Genomic DNA, 20,938 nt, shown 5'->3' with positions numbered 1-20,938 from the left:
AAGGTGCGGAGACTGCTCTGTGTCTAAAACCTGCTTCCCCCTTTTCCCAACAAAGTCCGCAGTAGGCCCAACTCTCCCAACCCTTTGTGCATGAGACCAGCCTGCCGCTGCAGGTGTTCCTGGGCTGAGAGAGCGTCGTTTGTTCGGGGGAAGCTGAGCCCTCATTGCTACCACCAGGCGCCCCCGCCGCTTAGGCTCCCAAGAGGTGCTGGTCCGAGAAGAGCGAAGACCCTTCCGGCTGTGGAATATGGAAGCCATAATCCACTGGCGTGACTGCGCACCGCCAAAATTAGTCATGAAATTTCAGACGTCTTTTTATGTAAATGTATGAATACACTGCTTTTTTTATATAGTAGTGACCCTTTAACAGCCTCTCAATTTAATTATAAGGTTGATAATACCCCTTTAATGTCACTTATGCTGTCTCCACTAATTAGTGTAACAACTGGGTAGCTTGTTTGGATTCTGTGGTTTTGGAGTTATAAACGTCCTCACCCAAAAAGGCCCCCTTTGCAAAAAAGTGGACTTGTCGTGCTCACTGCGTGTTCACTCCCGGTGACGTCACACCAGAGGAATCCAGCATTGTCTCTGTCTGCCCGGATCTCCAGTGGTGTGGTGCACAGAGAGGGAAGGGCAGGACCCATTTTCTAAGCGTCCCTTTGAATGGCTTTATAGCCACCCCACCCTCGTGCAGTTAGTCCATAGGTGCAGTGCATTAGTTGAGGGGGCATACACAGCATACAAATCCAACAACAGGGTTCATTTCGCCTTAGAGGTCCGAGTGGCATCAAGGACAGCTTGTCTATCTGATGGCATTTGGACCCCCTCCCCCCTGGACTATATCCCCATTGTTGATAGTTACCAATATGCATCTGGGCCTGGTGTTCGCTACAAATAAAATAAATACAAATATATACAAATACAATATACAGTTCTGCATGTAATGCTTGATGTGCCCCAGCAGGGAGAGTCAAAAGAGGAGACGTAGAGAAAGTACAGGGAGAGAGGGGGCAGCGGGCGAAGGAGGCAACGTCATGTTAGGTTCTTTTGAAGGCGCCTGTTGCACCCTACACTGCTGTCAGGCCATCTCAAAGCCCAGGGACAGAAAGGGGCGGCAGGGGAGGGAGGGAAGGAGGTAAGAAAGACATGGGCATGCTAAGGTAGGGCAGTGCTAGGCAGGCAATTAGTGTGCCACTCCTAGGGAAGTGCAATATCAGACTCTAGCCCCCTTCCCGGGGGAGGTTATGTTATGTTAAAGGTACTTATATAGCGCACCGTCACCAACCGAATTGGTCCCCAGGCGCTCTGGCGGATCTGTAAACAGGAAGGATGGGTAGGGTTAGTTGGGAGGAGAGGAGCAGGAGAGTGGGAGAAGTGGTGTGCTGTTGGCAGCTTCAGCTCAGAATACACCGAGTGCTGGGCTTTGGTGCTAGTATCGGATCGGACGAGACCTCGAGTGCTGTAGGTGTTGTTTATGTGTTGTTGATGCGGTGTGGTAAAGTGCGTGCAGATTGCTGGGAGAGAGATGGTTGTGTGGCTTTGTGTGGTTTAAGTATGCAGAAGATTGAGGGTTGGGTTAGTGGGGTCTGTATCCTGATTCAGGTACTTCTGATTTCGAGGTGGGCAAACAAATGTCCTACTAAGAAGGCAAGTGTCCTTCCTCCAGCCCTAGGGATATAGCAATCCGTGAAGATAAGTTCCAGGTATGTGGGTGATTGTATTATTATTCATTATGATTAGAGAATTTACTGAGCGTTAACCTAGCCTCGGGAAGCAACGGACAGTGAAGGAAGCAGAGACACAAGGAAGCGGGGAGTTAACCGGGGGTGGGATCTACAAGCGACCCAGGGGAGGAAACAGTGGGGAGCAGATCAGCCAGTCTCAGGTAAGGTGGGGAGGGCAGGGGGTGTGGCCCTAGTGAGGAGACATTCCCTGAAGAGGAGGGTCTAGAGCTCCTTCACAAAGTCTAGAGGTGAGGGGGCGAGTCTGATGTTGACGGGAGGAGGTGCCAGAGTCTTGGGGCGTAGGCAGAGGAAGCATGTTTCCTGGTTCTGGTTATTAGCATATTTCAAGTAACTTTGGGTCTTACCCTAAGTTACTAGGGGAATCCAGAAGGGGACCCTTGCTCACTATTCTTAGAGAGACACAGCTCCTCCCTACTGATGAGGTCCAACCAGACCGAAACACGTGTCTGGGGTTGCTGTTGGTACTCTTGTTCAGAGAAGAATTGCCTAGCATTTCGGTGCTGGACTGCCCCAGGGCAGGACAAAGACTGATATGTTTAGGAAATTTCTCCTCTGTGAAAGATAGTGAGCTAAAGACTCTGGCTAAGGCTCTTGTAACCAGGACTCATGCCTGGCAGAGAGTCTCCCAGGACCCCCCCTTGTTATTAGCATCTTTTCTTCCTGCACCGGGGGCCCCACACTCTCACTATCTTTCCCAGTGCCTTTGTGGGAGTGTGCTACACAGGTCACAGCAGGTTTTCCGGATCATTGTTGGCTAAATGTTTGGATGGTGGTCTTTTGGGAGCAGTATGAAGCTTGCTTGCTCGCATGTTCGGCCGCTCTTGTTTTCCGCTGGCATCTTATGATTTGCGGGTATGGAAGTGTATGAAATTGATTTTAGTGTGCATTGTGTGTTCATTATCTATCTTTTTGACTTTTCACTAACACTGTTATGTTTCATTTAGCCCGAGTATAAACATATTGTTGCACCATAGTTGGTGTAGAACATCCGCCAAACATGAGCCAGCCAATGATTTTGCTTATGCAATCACGCCCCCTGTAATCGCCATGGCAACTCTCCTAACCTCGCTCCTCCCCTCCTTTTTTTGGACCCTTATGAAGACATGGGCCTTGAAGAGGCCATCAGCTGCTCGCCGACGCAGAACGCCGAGTGCACGTGCATGGCTGGGAAGCACTGCGGGACGAGGCAGTGGCAGGAGTGCAAACACTGCGACGATCACACGGCTTGCCACGCTGGCTCAGAGGTCGCAAGGCCAGGTGAGAGGACACTCCTAAATACTTCTGTCTATTTCCCATGTGCTGGTGGCGTCCGTGCAGGTTCCACGCTGCCACCCTTACTTGCTTATAACGCTATTCTCTTACAAAGCAGGACACCCGCAGTTTGCATGATATTGTGGGCCTGTGGGTCCTGCAGGACTCAGGGTGGGTGATGATAATGATGTGTTATTTATATAGCGCCTTAATCCAAAGCGCTTTACAGAGCACATATTTACATACAATATCACGCAACCGAAATTGGTACTCATTTATAGACCTCTCAAGGATGAAAGGCTGAGTTGGCCTAGCCGGGATTCGAACCTGCGACCTGCAGATTACGCTCAGATCGCAGCAGCGAGCGCTGAACCGGCTGAGCTATCTTACCGACTAAGGGAAGTGGGGTAGCTAAAAAGGTGGCGCATCTCGGCAGCAAGCATATATGGTGCTGTGTGGCTGTTGCGAGTTCCTGCATGGCAGTGTCCAGGGGCATCGGCAGTGTTTGCTGTAAATGGCATGGAGTGGGCGCTGCTTTGCCGGAGTGATGTGCTGTGAGGCGTACGATTGGTGCTACTAGTCATGCAGGGTCGCTGCAGGGGGCCAGAACGGGGGAACGTGGAGGCTGGTCAGAGCAATAGGCTGAGAGTTAGAGGTTTGTGTTGGGTCAGTGGTTGCATCAGTGCTGTGGAGAGGGGCGCAGTGACAGAGTTCTCTAGTTTGTCTCCCCTTGTGCTACTCTTTACCCCCATGCCCCTCTGCCCCCACCCCCTCGTACAATTGGCTTGTGCAGAGCATACTGATTCTCTATGTCTCTCTGTGCATCACTCTCTCTCTTTCTCTTCTCTAACACTCTCTCGTTGTCTCGCTCTGTGTCACACACTGATCTCTCTCTCTTTCTCTGTCTCTCACTCTTTCTGTTGACAGTCATTGTTTCTCTCTTTCTCACAGTCTCACCCTCTTTCTCACACTCACTGCCACTCTCTTCACCTCTTCCTCATGCACTGCCTTCTCGCTTGTTACCTTGTTCACATTGTGCAGCAGGGATCAGGGATTTTCAGGCGAGGGTTCGCTCTGTCTTGGACTCTCCCCTCTCATTTCCCTAAATGATCAAGTTGTGGGGGGGAGGGGGGATCTGTGGGGCATGAAACCCTTGGGTTTGAAATCTGGGCTTCCCTGGGACATGAAAACACCTTCCGTCTTCCTAGGGCTGCAGGCAGGGGAGCAGGCTGATAGCAGTATGGGGCATCATTAAAAACTTGGGCTGCGTGTGGGAAAATAATATGGGTTGTGCAGCACAGATTAGCACAAAGCTGCAGTCAGCATTTTACACACTAAGATCACTGAGACACATTCTGACATTTATTGCAAATGAGGATAGAGCAGTGGTTGTAGGGACACTTGTAAATGCGCGACTGGATTATGGTAATGCATTGTTGTCAGGAATACCAGCGTTCCAGCTGCACAGACTGCAGGTGGCCCAAAATGCTGCGGTTAGATTAGTATGTAAGGTATCAAAAATTGCACCTATCTCTAATTTGAGAAGATCCTTATATTGGTAAGTGGTAAAAGAGCGAATAGAGTTTAAAACTCTCTGCCTGGCCTTTAAATGTGTAAACAAATTGGCGGCAGGCTATCTATCTGACACAATTAAGATCTATATTCCTAGCCGGCAGCTACGCTCAGAGGAAAAAAATTGACTCCAAGTTCCGCGGTCAAAATATGTGAGCAAAGGAGACCGCAGATTTGGGGTTTATGGGCCTAAACCATGGAATAAGCTCCCGGGTTACATTAGAGAGGCCAAGACACTTATGACATTTCGTAAGGCCCTCAGAACCCATTTGTTTTGCTGAGATGGGAAATGGTGTAGGGGCAATTTACTTACTATACTGGAGAAAGACATTACAAAGTTCAAAGTTTCCATCTGCACCTAAATTCGATTCAGTTCGTCTGGTGAGCGATACAACTGATTCAAAAATTCAAAAAATCAAATCACTCTGCCCTCTGTATGGTGGCTCCTCCTAGATATTTCACCATCACCATGCCCATCGGGCACTGAATGCTGTTCACTCATTTCTGCTTCCAAACCCTGGCTATTTGCCCCGGAAACCTGCCCCATTGGTTCCAGCAGCAGGCAGATGTAAGATGTGCCACCCCAAGGCCTTGAGGGTATGTGTGTCTCAGGCAACACACTGGCACCCCTTCACCCGAGCCCACACCTGCTGCCCAAGAGACCTCTCCTATGTTTCCATGATGACCAAACCGGCCTGGTACTGATGCCTCTCCTTGGTGGTTAAACATCATGCGCTGGCATTTGAATGCCCTGCGAGGTGAGAGCAGAATGATTGGTCGCAGAGTGGCAGAGGGGGTTAGGAGGATAGGGGTGGAAACGATGAGACTTGGCAGACAGGGCGGGTCCACGGTTATGATAAAATGGCAAATAGCATTGCAAGGTTTGCTGGGACGGCTGAACACTGAAGTGAGGAAGCTGTCACCGGGTTGGAAGGGGGGCATCAATAAGATGATTCCAGAGGGGGCCAGGTAGGGGACTGTTGGAGGCCACCATGGGACAGACTGGAAAAGGCCCATACAATATCAAGGAAGGCCTACAGAGCACCAGGGCAGGATCACCGCTCCACAGCCCTTTCCAAGTGAGGCAGAAACTCACCACGGTTAGATATTCTCCAACAGAGATCGTGTGCTCACACACCAGCCCACAGGTGTGCATGCAGGGTCAGGGCAGCACATCTCACACCAACCCCAGAGACAGGACCTCCACATACCGAAGCCAACAGCATTCACACCGGAGTACTCCTTTCATCTTGTCCCGTTTACTCTTTAGTTTTCCTCTCCGTTTTGTGATGCAATAAACAATGCCTGCAAATGAGGCTTGGCGGGCGGCATTTATTGATGGATTCTTGTGGAATCCACTTGGTCTTGAGCAGGTGCAAAAACAAGGCGGCTTCCATAGAAATCCATTTGTTTTACGCCTACCTGAAAATCTCACGCAGGTGGAAAAAAAAATGCACCGACGATGTGGAGGAGGTCAGCATGGCGGAAACCTTCTCTCCGCTCGGTGGCCCCGTCTCTGCCTTAACACTGATGCAAGATGAGACAAGATGGGAAATTATGGTGTAAAAGCATTTCACCTCCCATTACACCTCGCTTTTACGTATCCATTTTCTGCTCCACCCCATTTAACGTGTGGCTGTGCTTCTCGGTCTCTCCCAACAATGAACCTGCTTCATCTTTTCTTGGTCACATCCGCCTCTTCTGAGTTGGATGGGCCTTCTCTAATCTGTGGGCCTGATTCAGCAGTGACCACTGTTGGAGGTGACGTGTGACCCTCAGGCTCCCCACACGCATACACGCACACACGCATACACTCTGGAGAGAGACACGGGACGCGTGTTGCTAGTACGTGGTCCCAGCTGCAATTGCTGACTGGGACCTCCTTTATTACACACACGTATGCTCACACCAGTTGCGTACTACGCAACATCCCTCCTTTTTTCCAAACAATGAACATGTCTCAACCTCCTAAGAGACCGGGTCCATAATGACGTGTGACCCTCAGGCTCCCCACACGCATACACGCACACACGCATACACTCTGGAGAGAGACACGGGACGCGTGTTGCTAGTACGGGGTCCCAGCTGCAACTGCTGACTGGGACCTCCTTTATTACACACACGTATGCTCACACCAGTTGCGTACTACGCAACATCCCTCCTTTTTTCCAAACAATGAACATGTCTCAACCTCCTAAGAGACCGGGTCCATAATGAAGTCTTGGAACCTCGACGGGCCATCTGGGGGACCTTCATCTGCTGGTGGTGCCACCGGACGGGACCCTGGGAAGGACGCCTCTTCCGGCGCCCTGGGTGGTGCTTCCGGAGGGCCGGCCCCGATCCTCTTGAAGTAGGATATATTTCTCGTGATCGTTCCCCTCTCGTTGGCCGCTGTGACCATGGACCACTTGACATGGGTCTCTCCTAGTGGCTGGGCCTCATACGTGAGGGATAGTTTCCCTTCCGGACGCCTGTTTCGGACCAATACAGTGTCCCCTACTCCAATAGTCTTTTCCTGGAGGTTCCAGCGTGCACTTTCCCACTCGTTCTTGACCCTTCGCTCTAGGCGAACGTGGTTGTTATCGATCACCCCTGGGCGGCGCCCTTCTACCTCTGGCAGCAGCCCTCTGGGGCAGCGGTTCAATAGTGCCTCGGCTGGCGCAACCCCGGTGGACTGATGGGGAGTTGTCCGATACTCCCGAAGGAACTCAAAGAGGTTCTGACGCATTTCCCCTCCTCCATCCAACAAGATTCTGAAGATCTTGTTGAGCGTTCTTATGAAGCGCTCGGCCTCTCTGGTCGCTCTGGGCCAGAGCGGGGTGACCCTCCGGTGTTTGATGCCCCTCTCCTCTAAGTACCTGGCAAACTGCTGCCCCTGGAACGGCGGGCCATTGTCAGAACATAGCTCGGTGGGGAACCTGTGGGTGGCAAACATCTTCTCCAGTGCCAAGATGGTGTGGTCGCTGGCCGTAGACTCTACCAGTTCCACCTCTGGGTATCGCGACCATTGGTCCACCACTGCCAGAAAGTACATGCCTCGACCTGTGGAGCCAAAGTCTCAGCCCGGCGTGCACAGTGTCCCACGGCTGCTCACTCCTCTCCATGGCACTGATTGGTGGTCCTCTCTCTGCCGGACTGGCCGCCTGGCAAGGAATGCATGTACGCACAAACTCGTCCACCCTTTGCTCCAGGTCAGGGAACCAAACCTTCAGTCTTAGGCGCGCCTTAGTCTTGGCGGCTCCTTGATGTCCCTTGTGCGCCAGATGTAGCACTAAGGCTCGCGGGATGACAATCTGATGGCCTCGTAACAGAAGGCCCTCCTCTGTTATTGAGAGTTTGTTGTACACCTTCCACAGCGCTTGGAGGTCCTTTTGAGCTTCGGCCACTCGTCTGGCATTGTTGGTGAGCACTTCTCTCCACTCACCGTTGTCCATTGCATCCTTGATAACCAGAAAAATCTTGTTTTCTTTCGAAGCATCAGCTATTTCCTGGCACGACAGGGCCACTGGCAGGGCCGCCTCCACGACATTGTGTACCATCTCGATACAGTCCACCACCTCAGCGGTGTCTCGGGGGCGCCCGGCCCCTGGATGTCTGGACAGGTAGTCCGCTGGGTTATGGGTGCCCGGGCGATATTGCAATTTGACACCATACTCAATCAGCGACAGCATCCACCGTTCGATGCGTGGAGGTGGCTTGGAGCAGGCGCCCGCCATGATCGGAACAAGTGGCTTGTGATCAGTGATTAAAACAACCGGCTTTCCTAATATGTACAGCCTAAAGTGCTTGCAGCACCACAGAATGGCCAGGGCCTCCCGCTCAATCTGCGAGTACCTTTTCTCAGTTTCTGTGAGCACCTTGCTGGCATATGCTATTGGGCGCATGAGATCCTGTGAGTCTGCCTGCATTAGCACCGCACCCAGCCCGACCAGGCTGGCATCCACGACTATCTCCGACTCCCTGTCTGGGCTAAAGTATGCCATGGTTTCCTGGCCCGACAGTGCATTTTTGATTTGGGCGAATGCCCTTTGTTCCTTGGATGTCCATGCCCATGCAGCATTGTTCCTCGTCAGTGCCCGTAGGGGCTCTGACAGCGATGCCAAATCGCGAATGAACCGCCCGCAATAGTTCACCATTCCGAGAAAGCTTCTTATCTCAACCCGTGACTCTGGGGGGGCCACCTCGCAGATGTCTCTCACCTTCTCCGGGTCGGGCGAGATGCCTCCTGCATGGAAAACAAACCCAAAGAACTCTATTCGGTCCTTGAGGAACTCACATTTCTTTTGGTGTAGTGTCAGCCCCAGGCTCTTGAGTCTTTCCAATGCTCGTTCCAGCCTCTTCAGGTGTTCAGATTCAGACTGGGCAAAGACCAGGATGTCATCCGACATGTTAATCACACCTTTTAGTCCCGCCAGGGCTCCACGGATGACATTCTGGAAGACTTCTGCCGTTGATGAGACACCAAAGCTGAGTCTTTTAAACTGATACAGCCCTTCGTGGGTCGTAAATGTAACGTGACTCCGGGTGGAGTTCCAGCTGGTGATACCCAGACCTTAGATCGAGCTTTGAAAAAACTTTCACCCCCGGCAGCTCACCCACTATATCATCCAGCGTGGGCGTGAGGTGACGTTTCCTCTTTATGGCGGCATTCGGCAGTCTCATGTCCACACAGATGCGGACAGCCCCTGGTTGCTTGGGCTTTGGTGCCACCACTATGGGGGAGACCCACGGTGTTGGGCCCTCCACCCTCTCGATGATGTCCAAGTCAATGAGTGATTGGAGTTCCTTCTCCACCTGCGCACTAAGATGGAATGGAATTCTTCGGTGCTTGAGGGCCGTCGGCCTTACGGACCCATCAATGTGAAGCCTTATCGGGTCACCTTTCAACTTGCTCACGCCCTGAAAGACGCTTTCGAACCGATGCAGCAGGCGATCAATGTCTGTGTGGTACACCGACAAGGTGAAATGTACGATGTCTAGGGCTTTGGAGGCAGCGCAGCTCAACAGTGAATGCGGGCTTACATGAGTCACAAAAAACCTGGCCTTGAGCTTGTTCAGCCCGTGTGAAACTGGGGCCACGAAGACGCCCTAAATTGGCAGGGGAGTGTCTCCCCCAAAGGAGTATATGCGGGCCTCGGACTCCTCCAGCTTGGGAGGACCTGGGAGAGCCTCATAGTGTTCAGCTGCTAGGACGCAGACTGACGCTCCCGTGTCGATCAAGACAGGAGTAGGCATATCGCCAATGTTCACTGTGCATGTCGGTTGCCTGCTCTGCTTCGCTCCTGTGGCAATGCTTGAGATGAAGAAGACCTCCTCTTCATCCTCCTCTTCCTCGGCAATCTCCATATCCTGCACACCTTGCTCGATCGCCGACACACTCCTAGAGCGTCTGGGATTACCCCCGCTTGACCCTGCTGGCCCCCTCGATGCAGCTACTGGGGTCGAGGCCCTGCACACTCTCGCATAGTGTCCTGGCGTGCTACACCTTCCACAGACCCTTGTCTTCGCAGGGCATTCCCCAGCATGTGGCAGGTCGTACCCACAGTACAGACAGGACTGCGGGTTCCTGCGCTTTGAGGGACTGTCCCCTCTATTAGGACCCCAGCGCGTCTTCCCTGGGGCTGAGCACCCAATGGCGAAGGCATCCTTGCTCTTCCCTGGATGCATTGCCGCGTCCATCTTTGCGCCTCTGGACTCCGCCAGTTCATATGCTCAGCCTGTGTCCAGGATTTGCGAAAGCGTCAGGCCTGGCTCCCTAAGCACCTGCCTCTGCAATTTCCCAGAGCTGCACCCCTGTATCAACTGATTTGCACCATCTTCTCCTCATTCACCCACCTGCAGATACTTGCGAGGTGCCTCAGCCTTGCACAGAACTGGTCCAAGGACTCCTCCCCTTGCTACTTCTCCACACAAATCACAAATCTGTCGAAGTCGACATTCGGCATGGGGACGAATTGGTTCTGGAGAGCCTGTTTCACTGCATCATAGGTGACCACCTGAAGGTTCAGCGAGTCAAATATCCTGTGGACCTCCGTGCCAGCCGAGTACACCATCGTGGCCACCTTCGCATCATCATCAGTCTCACCCGAGGCCCTGAAAAACATTTCCAGTTTCTTCACCCATAGTTGCCACTTAGGCCCCAGTTTGGATGGTGGGCCTGATGTGTCGAATTCAGGCATGGGTGCCAAGGTGCTATTCAGCCTGCGTGGGACTGGCATAGGGGCCCCATCCCCTCCATCCTCCTCACCTATGGTGGTGACTGGGGTAAGGTTGTGATAGCAGGGTGAGCCCAAAAGTGTTTCCCACTAACCTTCCCTTGGTTGGGAGAAAGGCCCAAGATCAGGTTGCTCAGGTTGATGCTGGGGCCTCTTGCGGCAGCAGGTGGTGCATTCAGCACACTTGCTGTGCCATCAGTCTTTTCAAAGTCAATAACAACGGCCCTTTGTCCTCAAAGGGCCATGGAGTGTCCAAAAATTGTTTTCTGAGGTCCGGCTCACAGCCGGCGCACGAGCACCCGTGTGGGCCGCAACCGCTGTGATCCGCGTGCTTCAAAGATGGCTGCCGCGGTCCGTCAACTGCGTAGGTCCGTAACCGCGGAGACACTTTCTCCGAAATCAAAAGCTGCCGGAGCAATGTCGCGTTCCCCTTTGCCAGGGTACCTCATCGCCAGTGTTGGAGGTGGCGTGTCACCCTCAGGCCCCCCGCACGCATACACGCACACACGCATACACTCTGGAGAGAGACACGGGATGCGTGTTGCTAGTACGGGGTTCCAGCGGCAACTGCTGACTGGGACCTCCTTTGTTACACACACGCATGCGCAAGCCGGAACGAGGCTTGCGCATGCTCACACCAGTTGAGTACTACGCAACAACCGCAGGAAGTCGCCCACCCATCCTCCTATGGAAGCCCCCATGCCCCACCGCCAACCTCTTTCCCACACTTGTAATGGCCTTCTCACATCAGTTCTGAGCCCTCCCATCAAACCTTGTCATTGGAAGTTACCATGGGCACCTAATTGTGCAGGGGACCCACCCTTGTTTTTTCTTCTTTTTCACTCATATCTTTTGTTGCTCGTTTCCTTTCCGGGGCTATTGCTGTGGCTGGTCCCACTGATGTCATTTCCACTTCTTTGATCAGCTTCACTTACTCCCTGCTCTGACCTTATCCCTCAATCATGCTCAGCGCAACTCTCCTGTGTGAGAGCTCTCCTGCTGCAACTGATCCATTGCGGGAGAAACCTTGCTGTGATGCTCCTCTCCAACATTCATTCTCTCTCTCTTTTTTGTATATTTGGAAAATGTTAGGAAATTGATCCATTCCAAGATTTCCGCTTTTCTCTGGAGTCCCAATCTACCTTCAACAGTACTGTTTCTCTTGCGCCAGCGCTTTCTATGCAGACTGCACTCTTAGAGGCCCCTAACTTCTTTCACCATTTAGGTCGTTAGAAAGTTTCTTGTGTCTCTGTACCTTTTCAATCTGGTAACGCGAGGTTTGGCCACAGTAGATTTCATCGAGGGACAACTGGTCGAGTTGTTTTTGACGCATTTTACCGCAAATGTATGTGGGGGGCTGGGTTACGGGAATAATAAAGGCATGGGATGATGGGGGGCGGGAGGGCTGCAGGGTGTCTCCCCTTGCAGTAAAATGTACTTAAAGAAAAAAGAAATTCGACCAATTCTCCCTCCATGAAATACATTTGAAGAAATCACACAGAACCTTTCAATCTATCGTTATGGCGTCCTTTCGCCGGCACCCATTTTTATGGCGGGTGTTTTGCCGCAGGAGTTTTTATGAAAAAACTCATCTAATTTTTTTTTGGGGGGGGGCAAATAAAGGGTTGGGGGAGGGGAAATAAAAACCAAAATATTAAAATGAAGGGGGGTTTGAGGGTGGGACCCCCAAAAATAATTTTCCAAAAATGTTGAGTTTTTTCGTAAAAACTCCTGCAGCAAACCACCCGTCGTAAAAACGCGTGTTGGCGAAATTACATGGACCCAATCTGGCTGCTGTTTCACGTAATAAAAGTGTTGCTACTCTTCTTTCTCCCCTGACTTCTTTGGGTATCTCTGGTGTGGTGTCAACATGGTTCTACTATTACTTAAAGGGCTGCTCAGTTCTGTTTCTTGGAAAACACGCTTTTCACATCCATGTTCCTTGTCTTGTGATGTTCCATAAAGGGCCGTTCTGTGGCCCTCTTCTCTTCATCCCTTACAGTATTCCTACGACTTCAATAAGGTTTTCTTTCGGGTTTCATGCCTGCTTCTATTCTGATGATACAAAGATGTTCCTTTTTTCTTTCCTCTCCTTTGCCGGCTCCTTGGGACATCAGCGGCTAGGGCATGGCTCGTAGCCAATCAGACTGATCTGAACGCGGGCTGCATTCGCCGGTACAAGTCCACATTCAGAGCATCTGGAGAGCTGCATGCCACTTGGGCCTGCAAGCCGCTTAGGGCATTCCCCCACACAGCTCCCTGCAGCCGCATCAGCAGCCATAAACACCAGAGACCAGGGCTAAGGCTGCTCATCCAATCAAATCATGTCAAATATAAATGCCCTGACGTACTGCCATTCTGCTCTTCTGAAGTCCCTTTTCGAAGTAAATTACGCCATCACAGCCAACACAGCCAACACAGAAAACTGACTTCGGTAGAGCGGGGCAATGTTGGCGATACATCTAATGGATTTGATTTTTCATTTTTGAATCTGACGAGAGACCCTAGCACCTGTGTGTGGTTTTCCTGATTACTAATGGCCTTGATAACCATTACGGACATTTAACATTGATAACCGGTACAGCGGGACAAGTCTTCAGGTAATGGCACTGCTGCCTGCATTAAGGGATCCTTGCTTCTCTCTGGTCCTTAACTTGGGTTATTAGTCGGGTCGGCCCACCATCTCTGTTATTAACAACTCAATGTTGATCTGCATGTCTAGCGTCGATCAAGTCCGGAATGCCTGTGCACTGTGGGAATCCTAATCCCAGGAAAAAGGACATTCGCATTTATCCGGGCCTCAGGAGGATAGCTCATGGGCAACGTGCTCACCTTGGAAGCAAGACGACACAGAGCACCACAGGTTCGATCCCCGGGTCCACACTTAGAACCCTCTGGGTATTAAGCGCGTTATAAATAACCTATCATATCACCATATCATATCACATGTGCCTTCACTGCCCCTGCATCTATATCTTTTCCGTCTCTGATCTTTCCCAACTTCTTAACTTGTTTTTCTATATCCTAATTTTTTTGTTCAATTCTCTTCCTTTACAAGACTAATCCTAGGTGTGTCCGGGATATTCCACTCTCCGCTGTAATACACGTAGGGAATCTGGCATCTGGTATCATTTTCGTCTGCAAGGCTACTGGACTCCTTTCTCATCTTCACTCCTATTGCTTTCTTTATGTGGGTACACCCTTATCTGTTCTTTGCTCATTCCTATCGATTCTAGACTCTCTGGCTGCAATGCTCTTTAGACTGACTTTTTCTACACAAATTTGACCTTATCTTTGTTGCCTTTTGTAATTTACGATTATGGATCGGTTTCAATTTCATTTCTTGTATACTACTTTCAGATCTGCAGACTTTCTTACTTCTCTGATCTTGTAATGTTCCACACTCAGCAATTCAGAAACCTCAGCTCCGCCTCCTGTGCCTTGTGGTTTCTCAGCGCCCTGCCTGCGAGGCATCTCTTTCTGTAGCATTCCTTTGGCTCCTAAATTAGGGATTTCCTGCCTATCAAAATTCGTTTGGCTCCCACTCTTACATTGTTAAAAACACCCTAAGGATAATTTCTTGAATGTATCTTTAGTTTCCGGATTCCAGTGTCCTGTTGACATTTATTCTGAAGCGCTATGGCTAAAGGCGTCATTTAAGTGAAATACATTCATAATACAGAACTTGACTGCACAAACGAAATTGCTCCAGAACGGACCCACAAGCATCAGCAAAAAAGAAAGTGGTGATTTGAGAAAAAAAACTTGAAAATACTTTCACAAAAACACAGAATAAATTGCACCGAAACCCCTCGCATGCAAGACACAACCCCACGAGCAGCAAAATCCAGGGGAAAGTGCTGCTCTTGCAGGTTCTGGAAGACTCTAGGCAAACAGCGAACACATATGGCATTACCTTAGGGCATGGGCCAGCAGGGGTTTTCAGGATGGATCCGGAACACTGAAATACCGGCCATTCACAGCAAATAGAGACACTTCTAAGTCCTGTGACTCCCAAGACAGTCAATCTCAAGCTCAGTAGGATGGCATCTCCCAACACTTTGAGAATAACCATGAGAGAAACTCCTTCTCTCTCCCTCTCTCCCTTGCTAACCCCCCCCTGCTTACTTTGTTCAGTTTTTGCTGACTGCTTACCTGGTTCACCTGCAGAGCCTAACAGGTCCCAGGCTCCGCCACCCGTCTTTTGCACTTGCCTCTGATCCGCTGCACTTTTTTCAGCATTACTGCACTTTCAGTTTACACTCCATGAGTGGTGCAACCTCTCTGCACTTAACCCAGGGACCTGCTGGACCGGACTCGTTTTGTCCCCCCCTCCCCTCCCTGTCCCTGCTCCTCCGTATGGAACAAGTTACTTACCTGTAACTGTTGTTCTCCAGCCTGGGGTCTGGCATGGATTCACATGCTCATGAATATTCCCTGTCGTCAGGCTGGGAATCCTCAGTAAAGAAAAAATCAGTTTCAGTTTCGTTTCTGAACTGTCTTTCTACCAGTAACCAATCACTGGTCTCTGGGTCATACTGCCCCCAGCCAATGACTGCCCTCTACCTAAGCCCCTCCTCTGGCAGCCAACTTCAGATTTGGTAGCACGTAAAGGGGCAGTAGGACCAAGAGAAGAGCCGCAGACGGGTTGGAGGGAGGGTTCGCATGTGAATCCATGCCAGACTCATGCTGGAGAACAACAGTTACAGGTAAGTAACTTGTTCCTTCTCCAGCATGGGGTCTGGCATGATTCACATGCTCATGAATACAAGAACACATAGCAGTACACACATGCACAACCACGGGAGGTGGCAAGGCTCAACATTAAGCATTTCAACAACTGAACATTAAGCATCTCTTACCTCCTCACCAGGCTCACCTTCAAGCGAACAGGTTGTGCAGCACTGCCTGGCCGACTCTGGACTCCTCCCTGGAATCCCGGTCGACGCAGTAGAATCTCATGAAGGTGTGTGTCGACCTCCACGTAGCAGCCCTATGTTCAGCAGGGGCACACCAGACAGAAACACATGGTAGCAGCGATTGCTCTGGTCGAATGGGCTCTCGGACGGCCGGGCAACGGTCTGTTTGCCAACCGGTGACAGTGCATGATGCAGCCAGAGAGCCATCTGGAAATGGAAGCCTTCGAGAGGGCCTTCCCTTGGTTCACAGGTCCAAAATTCACAAACAGCTGTGATATCTTCCAAAAACTCTTTGTGCGGTCCACGTGGAACTTCAGTGCTCTAGCCACATCCAGCGAGTGCAAAGTCCTCTCAGCCGGCGACAAAGGCGACGGGAAGAACACAGGTAACACCAAGGGCTTGTTGAGATTGAAATCCGACGGCACCTTGGGCAAGAAGGAGGGGTGCGTCCTCAGCACCACCCTCGTCTCGTGGAATGTCAGGTATGGAGGTTTACAGGAGAGGGCCTGGATCTCTCCCACTCGTCGTGCGGAGGTGATGGCTACAAGAAACGCTGTCTTCCACAACAGGAACCGAATGCAGAGGCTCAAATGGCGGCCCCATGAGCCTAGTCAGCACCACGTTGAGCTCCAACGGCGGGGCCAGAGCCTTCACCGGTGGGAACCATCGGAACAGTCCTTTCATGAACTCCTTTACCAGGCAATGAGACCATAGGGATGACCGCCACGGAGCTCTGGTGTAGCAGGAGATAGCCGCCAGATGGATCTTGATGGAGACATGCGCCAGCCCCGCCTTGGCCAGCGATAGTAAGTACGGCAGCACTTGAGGGGCCGGAATCCGCAGAGGGTTAATCATCTGCGCATGGCACCAGACAGAGAACCTCTTCCATTTGTGTCCATAGCACTTGAGAGTCGAGGACACCCTGGCCTTTGCAAGCACCTCCTTGCAGTCCGCCAGGATATCATACCCTCCGAACTCCAGTGCTGCAGGAACCAGGCCTGCAAGTTCAGCGACCCTGGGTCGTGGTGCAGAATCACGCCTCCTTCCCTGGCGAGCAGATCTGCATCCGTCGGAAGCCTGACTGGAGGGGACACTGATAATTCCAGAAGGTCCGGGTATCATATTTGTCTCAGCCACGCCGGTGCGACGAGAATCATCCTGCACTGGGACCGTCTGAGTTGACTGATGAGTCACAGCAGCAACGGCAATGGGGGGAATGCATACAGGAATAGTCCGTCCCAGGGGAATGAGAAGGCATCGCCCATGCTCCCCGGCTTAGGAAACCTGCTGGCGAACCTCCGGCACTTGGCGTTCCTCGCCGTCGCGAATAGGTCGATCTGGATATTGCCCCATCGTCGGAATTGGAGGTACACTTGATCCTGCAGCAATTCCCACTCGTGGCACGAGCGCAGCTGCCTGCTGAGTGAGTCAGCGATGGTGTTCTTTAATCCTGCCAGATGGAAGGGTACCAGGAACATCACTTGGGCGACGGCCCAGTGCCACAGATCCTGTTCTTCCCTGGTTAGGGCTGGGGATCTGGTGCCCCCCTGCTTCCAGATGTAGAACATTGTGGTGCTGTTGCCGGTGAAGACCCTTACCACTTTGCCCTTGAGAGACGGAAGGAACGACCTGAGGGCCCAGAACACTGCTCTGAGCTCGAGGACGTTGATGTGTAGTGAACTCTCCTCCGGGAGCCAAAGGCCTCTTGCGTGGAGATCTCCGATGTGCACCCCCCATCCCTCCAGGGAGGCGTCCGTTGTCACTGTCTCCTGATGTGCCGGGGTCTGGAAGTCCATGGCCGCCGCTAGATGCGCGCAGGTACCCCACCACCGGATCGCTTGGCGGAAAGTCTCGTTGAGTGAGATCCTGCCTTCGAAGCTGTCCGCCACCTGCATCCAACGGACGTCGAGAAACTCTTGCAGTGGTCGCATCCGTAGCCTTCATAGGCGCACGAGGTAGATGCACAAGGACATCATTCCGAGTAGGGACTTGATGGATCTTACCCTGGCCACGTCCATGGTCAACAGCCGTTGTACCTTGCCCAGGATGGCCTTCATCCTTTCCTCCGACAGAGAAGCCAATCGCGCCACTGTGTCGAGTTTGGCTTCCAGGAACAGGGCGTCTTGCGACGGCACCAAGTGGGATTTCGTGAAGTGATCGAGAATCCCAGATCCGTGAGAAGTTTGATGGTCTTCGCTGTGTGATCGACGGATGAGCCAATCGTCCAGGTAGGGATAGACGCGGATCCCCTGCAGGCACAGCTGCGCCGCCACTGGTGCTAGGCACTTAGTGAACACTCTGGGCGCCGACTTCAATCCGAAGGGAAGGGCCTTGAACTGATAGTGTCGCCCTTGGACCACAAATCGCAGGAATTTTCGATGTCCTTTTAGAATGGGGATGTGGAAGTAGGCATCCTCCAAGTCCAGCGACGATAGGAAGTCGTCTTCCACCAGCTGTCCCAGCACGTGCTGGAGGGTGAGCATCCGGAATTTCTGGGACTTGATGTACTTGTTTAGACGACAAAGGTCCAGGATGGGTCGCCAACTGCCGGTCTTCTTCCGGACGAGGAAGTACCTCGAGTACACGCAGGAGCTCCGGAGCCTCTTTGGGACGAGTTTGATGGCTCCCTTTCTTAGCATCGCCCGTACCTCCAGCAGCAGTTGAGGGACGTGGTTTTCCTTCCTGGCCACGGGTGGAATACAGGAACACCTTTTTTGAAATTCCAGAGTGTGCCCGCAGGCCAGGGCATCCAGCACCCAACGGTCGGTGGAGATGGACTCCCACACGCTGACGAATTTCGCCAGCCGGCCTCCCACATGGGTGCTCAGGTGGGGGCCCGACGCCACGGGCGGTTCAATCCTGTTTTGTCGCGATCTTGCCGCTTTGGCCTCCCTGGCAACGATGACGGGATCCTCCGGTCTTACCTCGTCCTCTGTAGGCCTCCTGCGATGAGGAGCGGGCTGCCTGGCGGTACGACGAGGAACCGCCGCTGAATCCTTTGGAGGCACCTTGCGTGCCTCCGGAGTTCCGAAAGGACGGCCGCCATTGTTGAAGAACCCCCAAGGCCTGAGCCATCTCGGTGTCTGCCTTGAGGGCCTACAGTGACTCGTCCACTGTCTTGCCGAAAAGGTTGTTCCCATCGAAAGACATGTCCAGAACCCTGGTCTGCACGTCCTGGCGGAAATCGGTGGCCCTGAGCCAACCGCACCGGCGAAGGCAAATGCCGTTGCCCATTTGGCAAAACCCGGTGTCAGCGATTTCCGTGGCCACCGTTATGGCGTGGTCCGAAGCCACTACGCCTTCCTGTCGGATTTCCAGGGCTTCAGCCCTCTTGTCGTCCGGGAGGAAGTCCAGGAGCGGAGCGATCTTGAACCACAGCTCCCTGTCGTAGCGTGCCACGATCGCGAGGGCGTTGGCCGCTTTAATCATCGTCGCCGCTGACGAGTTAACCCATTGTGCCATGGCGTCCAGCTTCTTCCCCTCGCCATTCGCGGGGGTTGTAGAAGTTGAGGCCGTCGCTCCCGCCGATTTCTTCTTGGCCGCCGCGGAGACCACCGAATCCGGGGACGGCTGTGCTCTGAAGCACATAGGGGCAGAGTCGGGGACCCGGTACTTCTTCTCGTACCGGTCTCTCTTAGTGGGAGCCGTGGCCGGGTTCTTCAGGAGTGCCAGCCCCTCGTCCCAGATGTCGTCCAGTAACGGGACTGAGAGAACAGTCTTCCTCTTGGCCTCCCGTCGTTGGTTGAGGAAGCCCTCCTTCTTCTGTTCTTCGGGGCAGAGCTGGAAGAGCTCGGATGCCCTGGCGATCATGGCGTGGAAGGAGCCAATTTCGTTGGGGGGGCCTGGGGAGGTGGTGATGGGAGGTCCATCCCGTCGCCACCACTGCCGTCGCCCGTCCCCGTCGTCATCTCCGTCCCTGTCTCATCCCTCGGAGGATGGGATGGGGGTGAAGGCTGGAAGGGGGAGGAGAGTGGACAAGTCTCCACTTGTTAGGTGGGCTCCCTGACGGTCCAAGCTCCGCTGGGTCGTCGGTGGGGGGTAAGGGCATCCTTGTCCTTATCTCCGTACACCGGGCCTGTATAGCCATCAAGATAGCTCCCAAATTGTCCCCTGGTACGGGTACCAGCTGCAACGGGCTGAAGGCTGGGGCGTGGGGCCCTCCGCGGCCCTATCTTCCTCATCGGCTCCCCCATTGCTCTCTTCATCGGCCTCGTCGGGATCCTTTCCATGGGCCCTGGATTCTTCGGACTTCCTGTCCAGGATCCTTTGGACGCTAGCCAACTCATCCTCAGAGGTGGTATCCGTGTCTGTTATGTCTACCGTGCCCACCCCCTCTCTCCTCCTGGGGTTTCACGGGGGTCTTCTCGATAGGCAGAAAAGAAGATTCGCTCCGGGGTGGCAGGGAAACTCTAGCCCCTGGAGCCGTCTCCACTGGGGAAGCCTCCGTAGGTTTCGCCAGGTCCGCCACGACGCCTTCAATCGAGGCCTTAGACGGGTGATTCAGGGCCTTCACAACCTTGGGCGTGCCTGAGGCCTTCACCTTGGTGGCAGGGTCACCGCCTCGCTCCCCTTTGGCTGTCTCTGTCGGGATCGAACGGGGCTTCTCCCGAAGCTTACCCGGGTTCTCCAACTTCCTCTTCACCGAGCTAGAGCTTTGGCTCATGGTTGATGGCATCTGTGATAATGCGCCCTGCCTGGCAGCCGAGTAGCCCAACTGATCGGCGCTCCCGGTGCCCGCGGACTCGTAGTGCTTATCCTTTTGTTGGGCCTCTGTCGCCGGAGTGCCCTCAAAGGTCTTAGAAGATTTAAGACTACAGGTGTTTGGCAGTAAACCCACTTGGTAGCAGTCTGTACCACACAGATTCACTTGGTAGCTGTGGCTGAGCAGTCAGACTTCCCTCAAGAAGAGTTAGGCAGTATACAGAGTATTCACAATAGGTCAAAAGAACATAGTAGAACAAGCAAACACTGACCAGAGCTTGGTGTAAAAGAGATATAATTATTTATTTAAAACCACATCTAATAAAACACACAGGCACTAATATTAAACAGTTCAAAAACACGGTCACTAAAAGATATAGGCCCTCATTACGACCCTGGCGGAAAGTGACTGACCGGACCGCCACAGCGTAAATAGCGTTTCCGCCATTGCACGAAGGAGCAAAGTGCGGCCCATTCCGACCCATCGGGCTCGAGCACCACGGCATGGCGGAAGTGCAAAGTCCGCGATGGCGGA

At 52.7% G+C, this 20,938-nt stretch overlaps 1 protein-coding gene across 1 annotated transcript in view; it reads left to right on the top strand.

Annotated features, from left to right (window-relative positions):
- LOC138580286 (tumor necrosis factor receptor superfamily member 3-like) overlaps positions 1–20,938 on the top strand; it is a 252,643-nt gene that overhangs the window by 167,362 nt on the left and 64,343 nt on the right. The window contains exon 4 of the mRNA XM_069650699.1: positions 2,847–3,002. Coding sequence (XP_069506800.1) covers positions 2,847–3,002 — 156 coding nt within the window. The remainder of the gene's footprint in view (positions 1–2,846; positions 3,003–20,938) is intronic.

This window comes from Ambystoma mexicanum, chromosome 3p (genome assembly GCF_040938575.1).
Source record: "Ambystoma mexicanum isolate Mex_15411 chromosome 3p, UKY_AmexF1_1, whole genome shotgun sequence".
Lineage (NCBI taxonomy): Eukaryota > Metazoa > Chordata > Amphibia > Caudata > Ambystomatidae > Ambystoma > Ambystoma mexicanum.
Note: the sequence above shows the minus strand (reverse complement) of the source record. Positions and strands in the feature narration are given on the sequence as shown.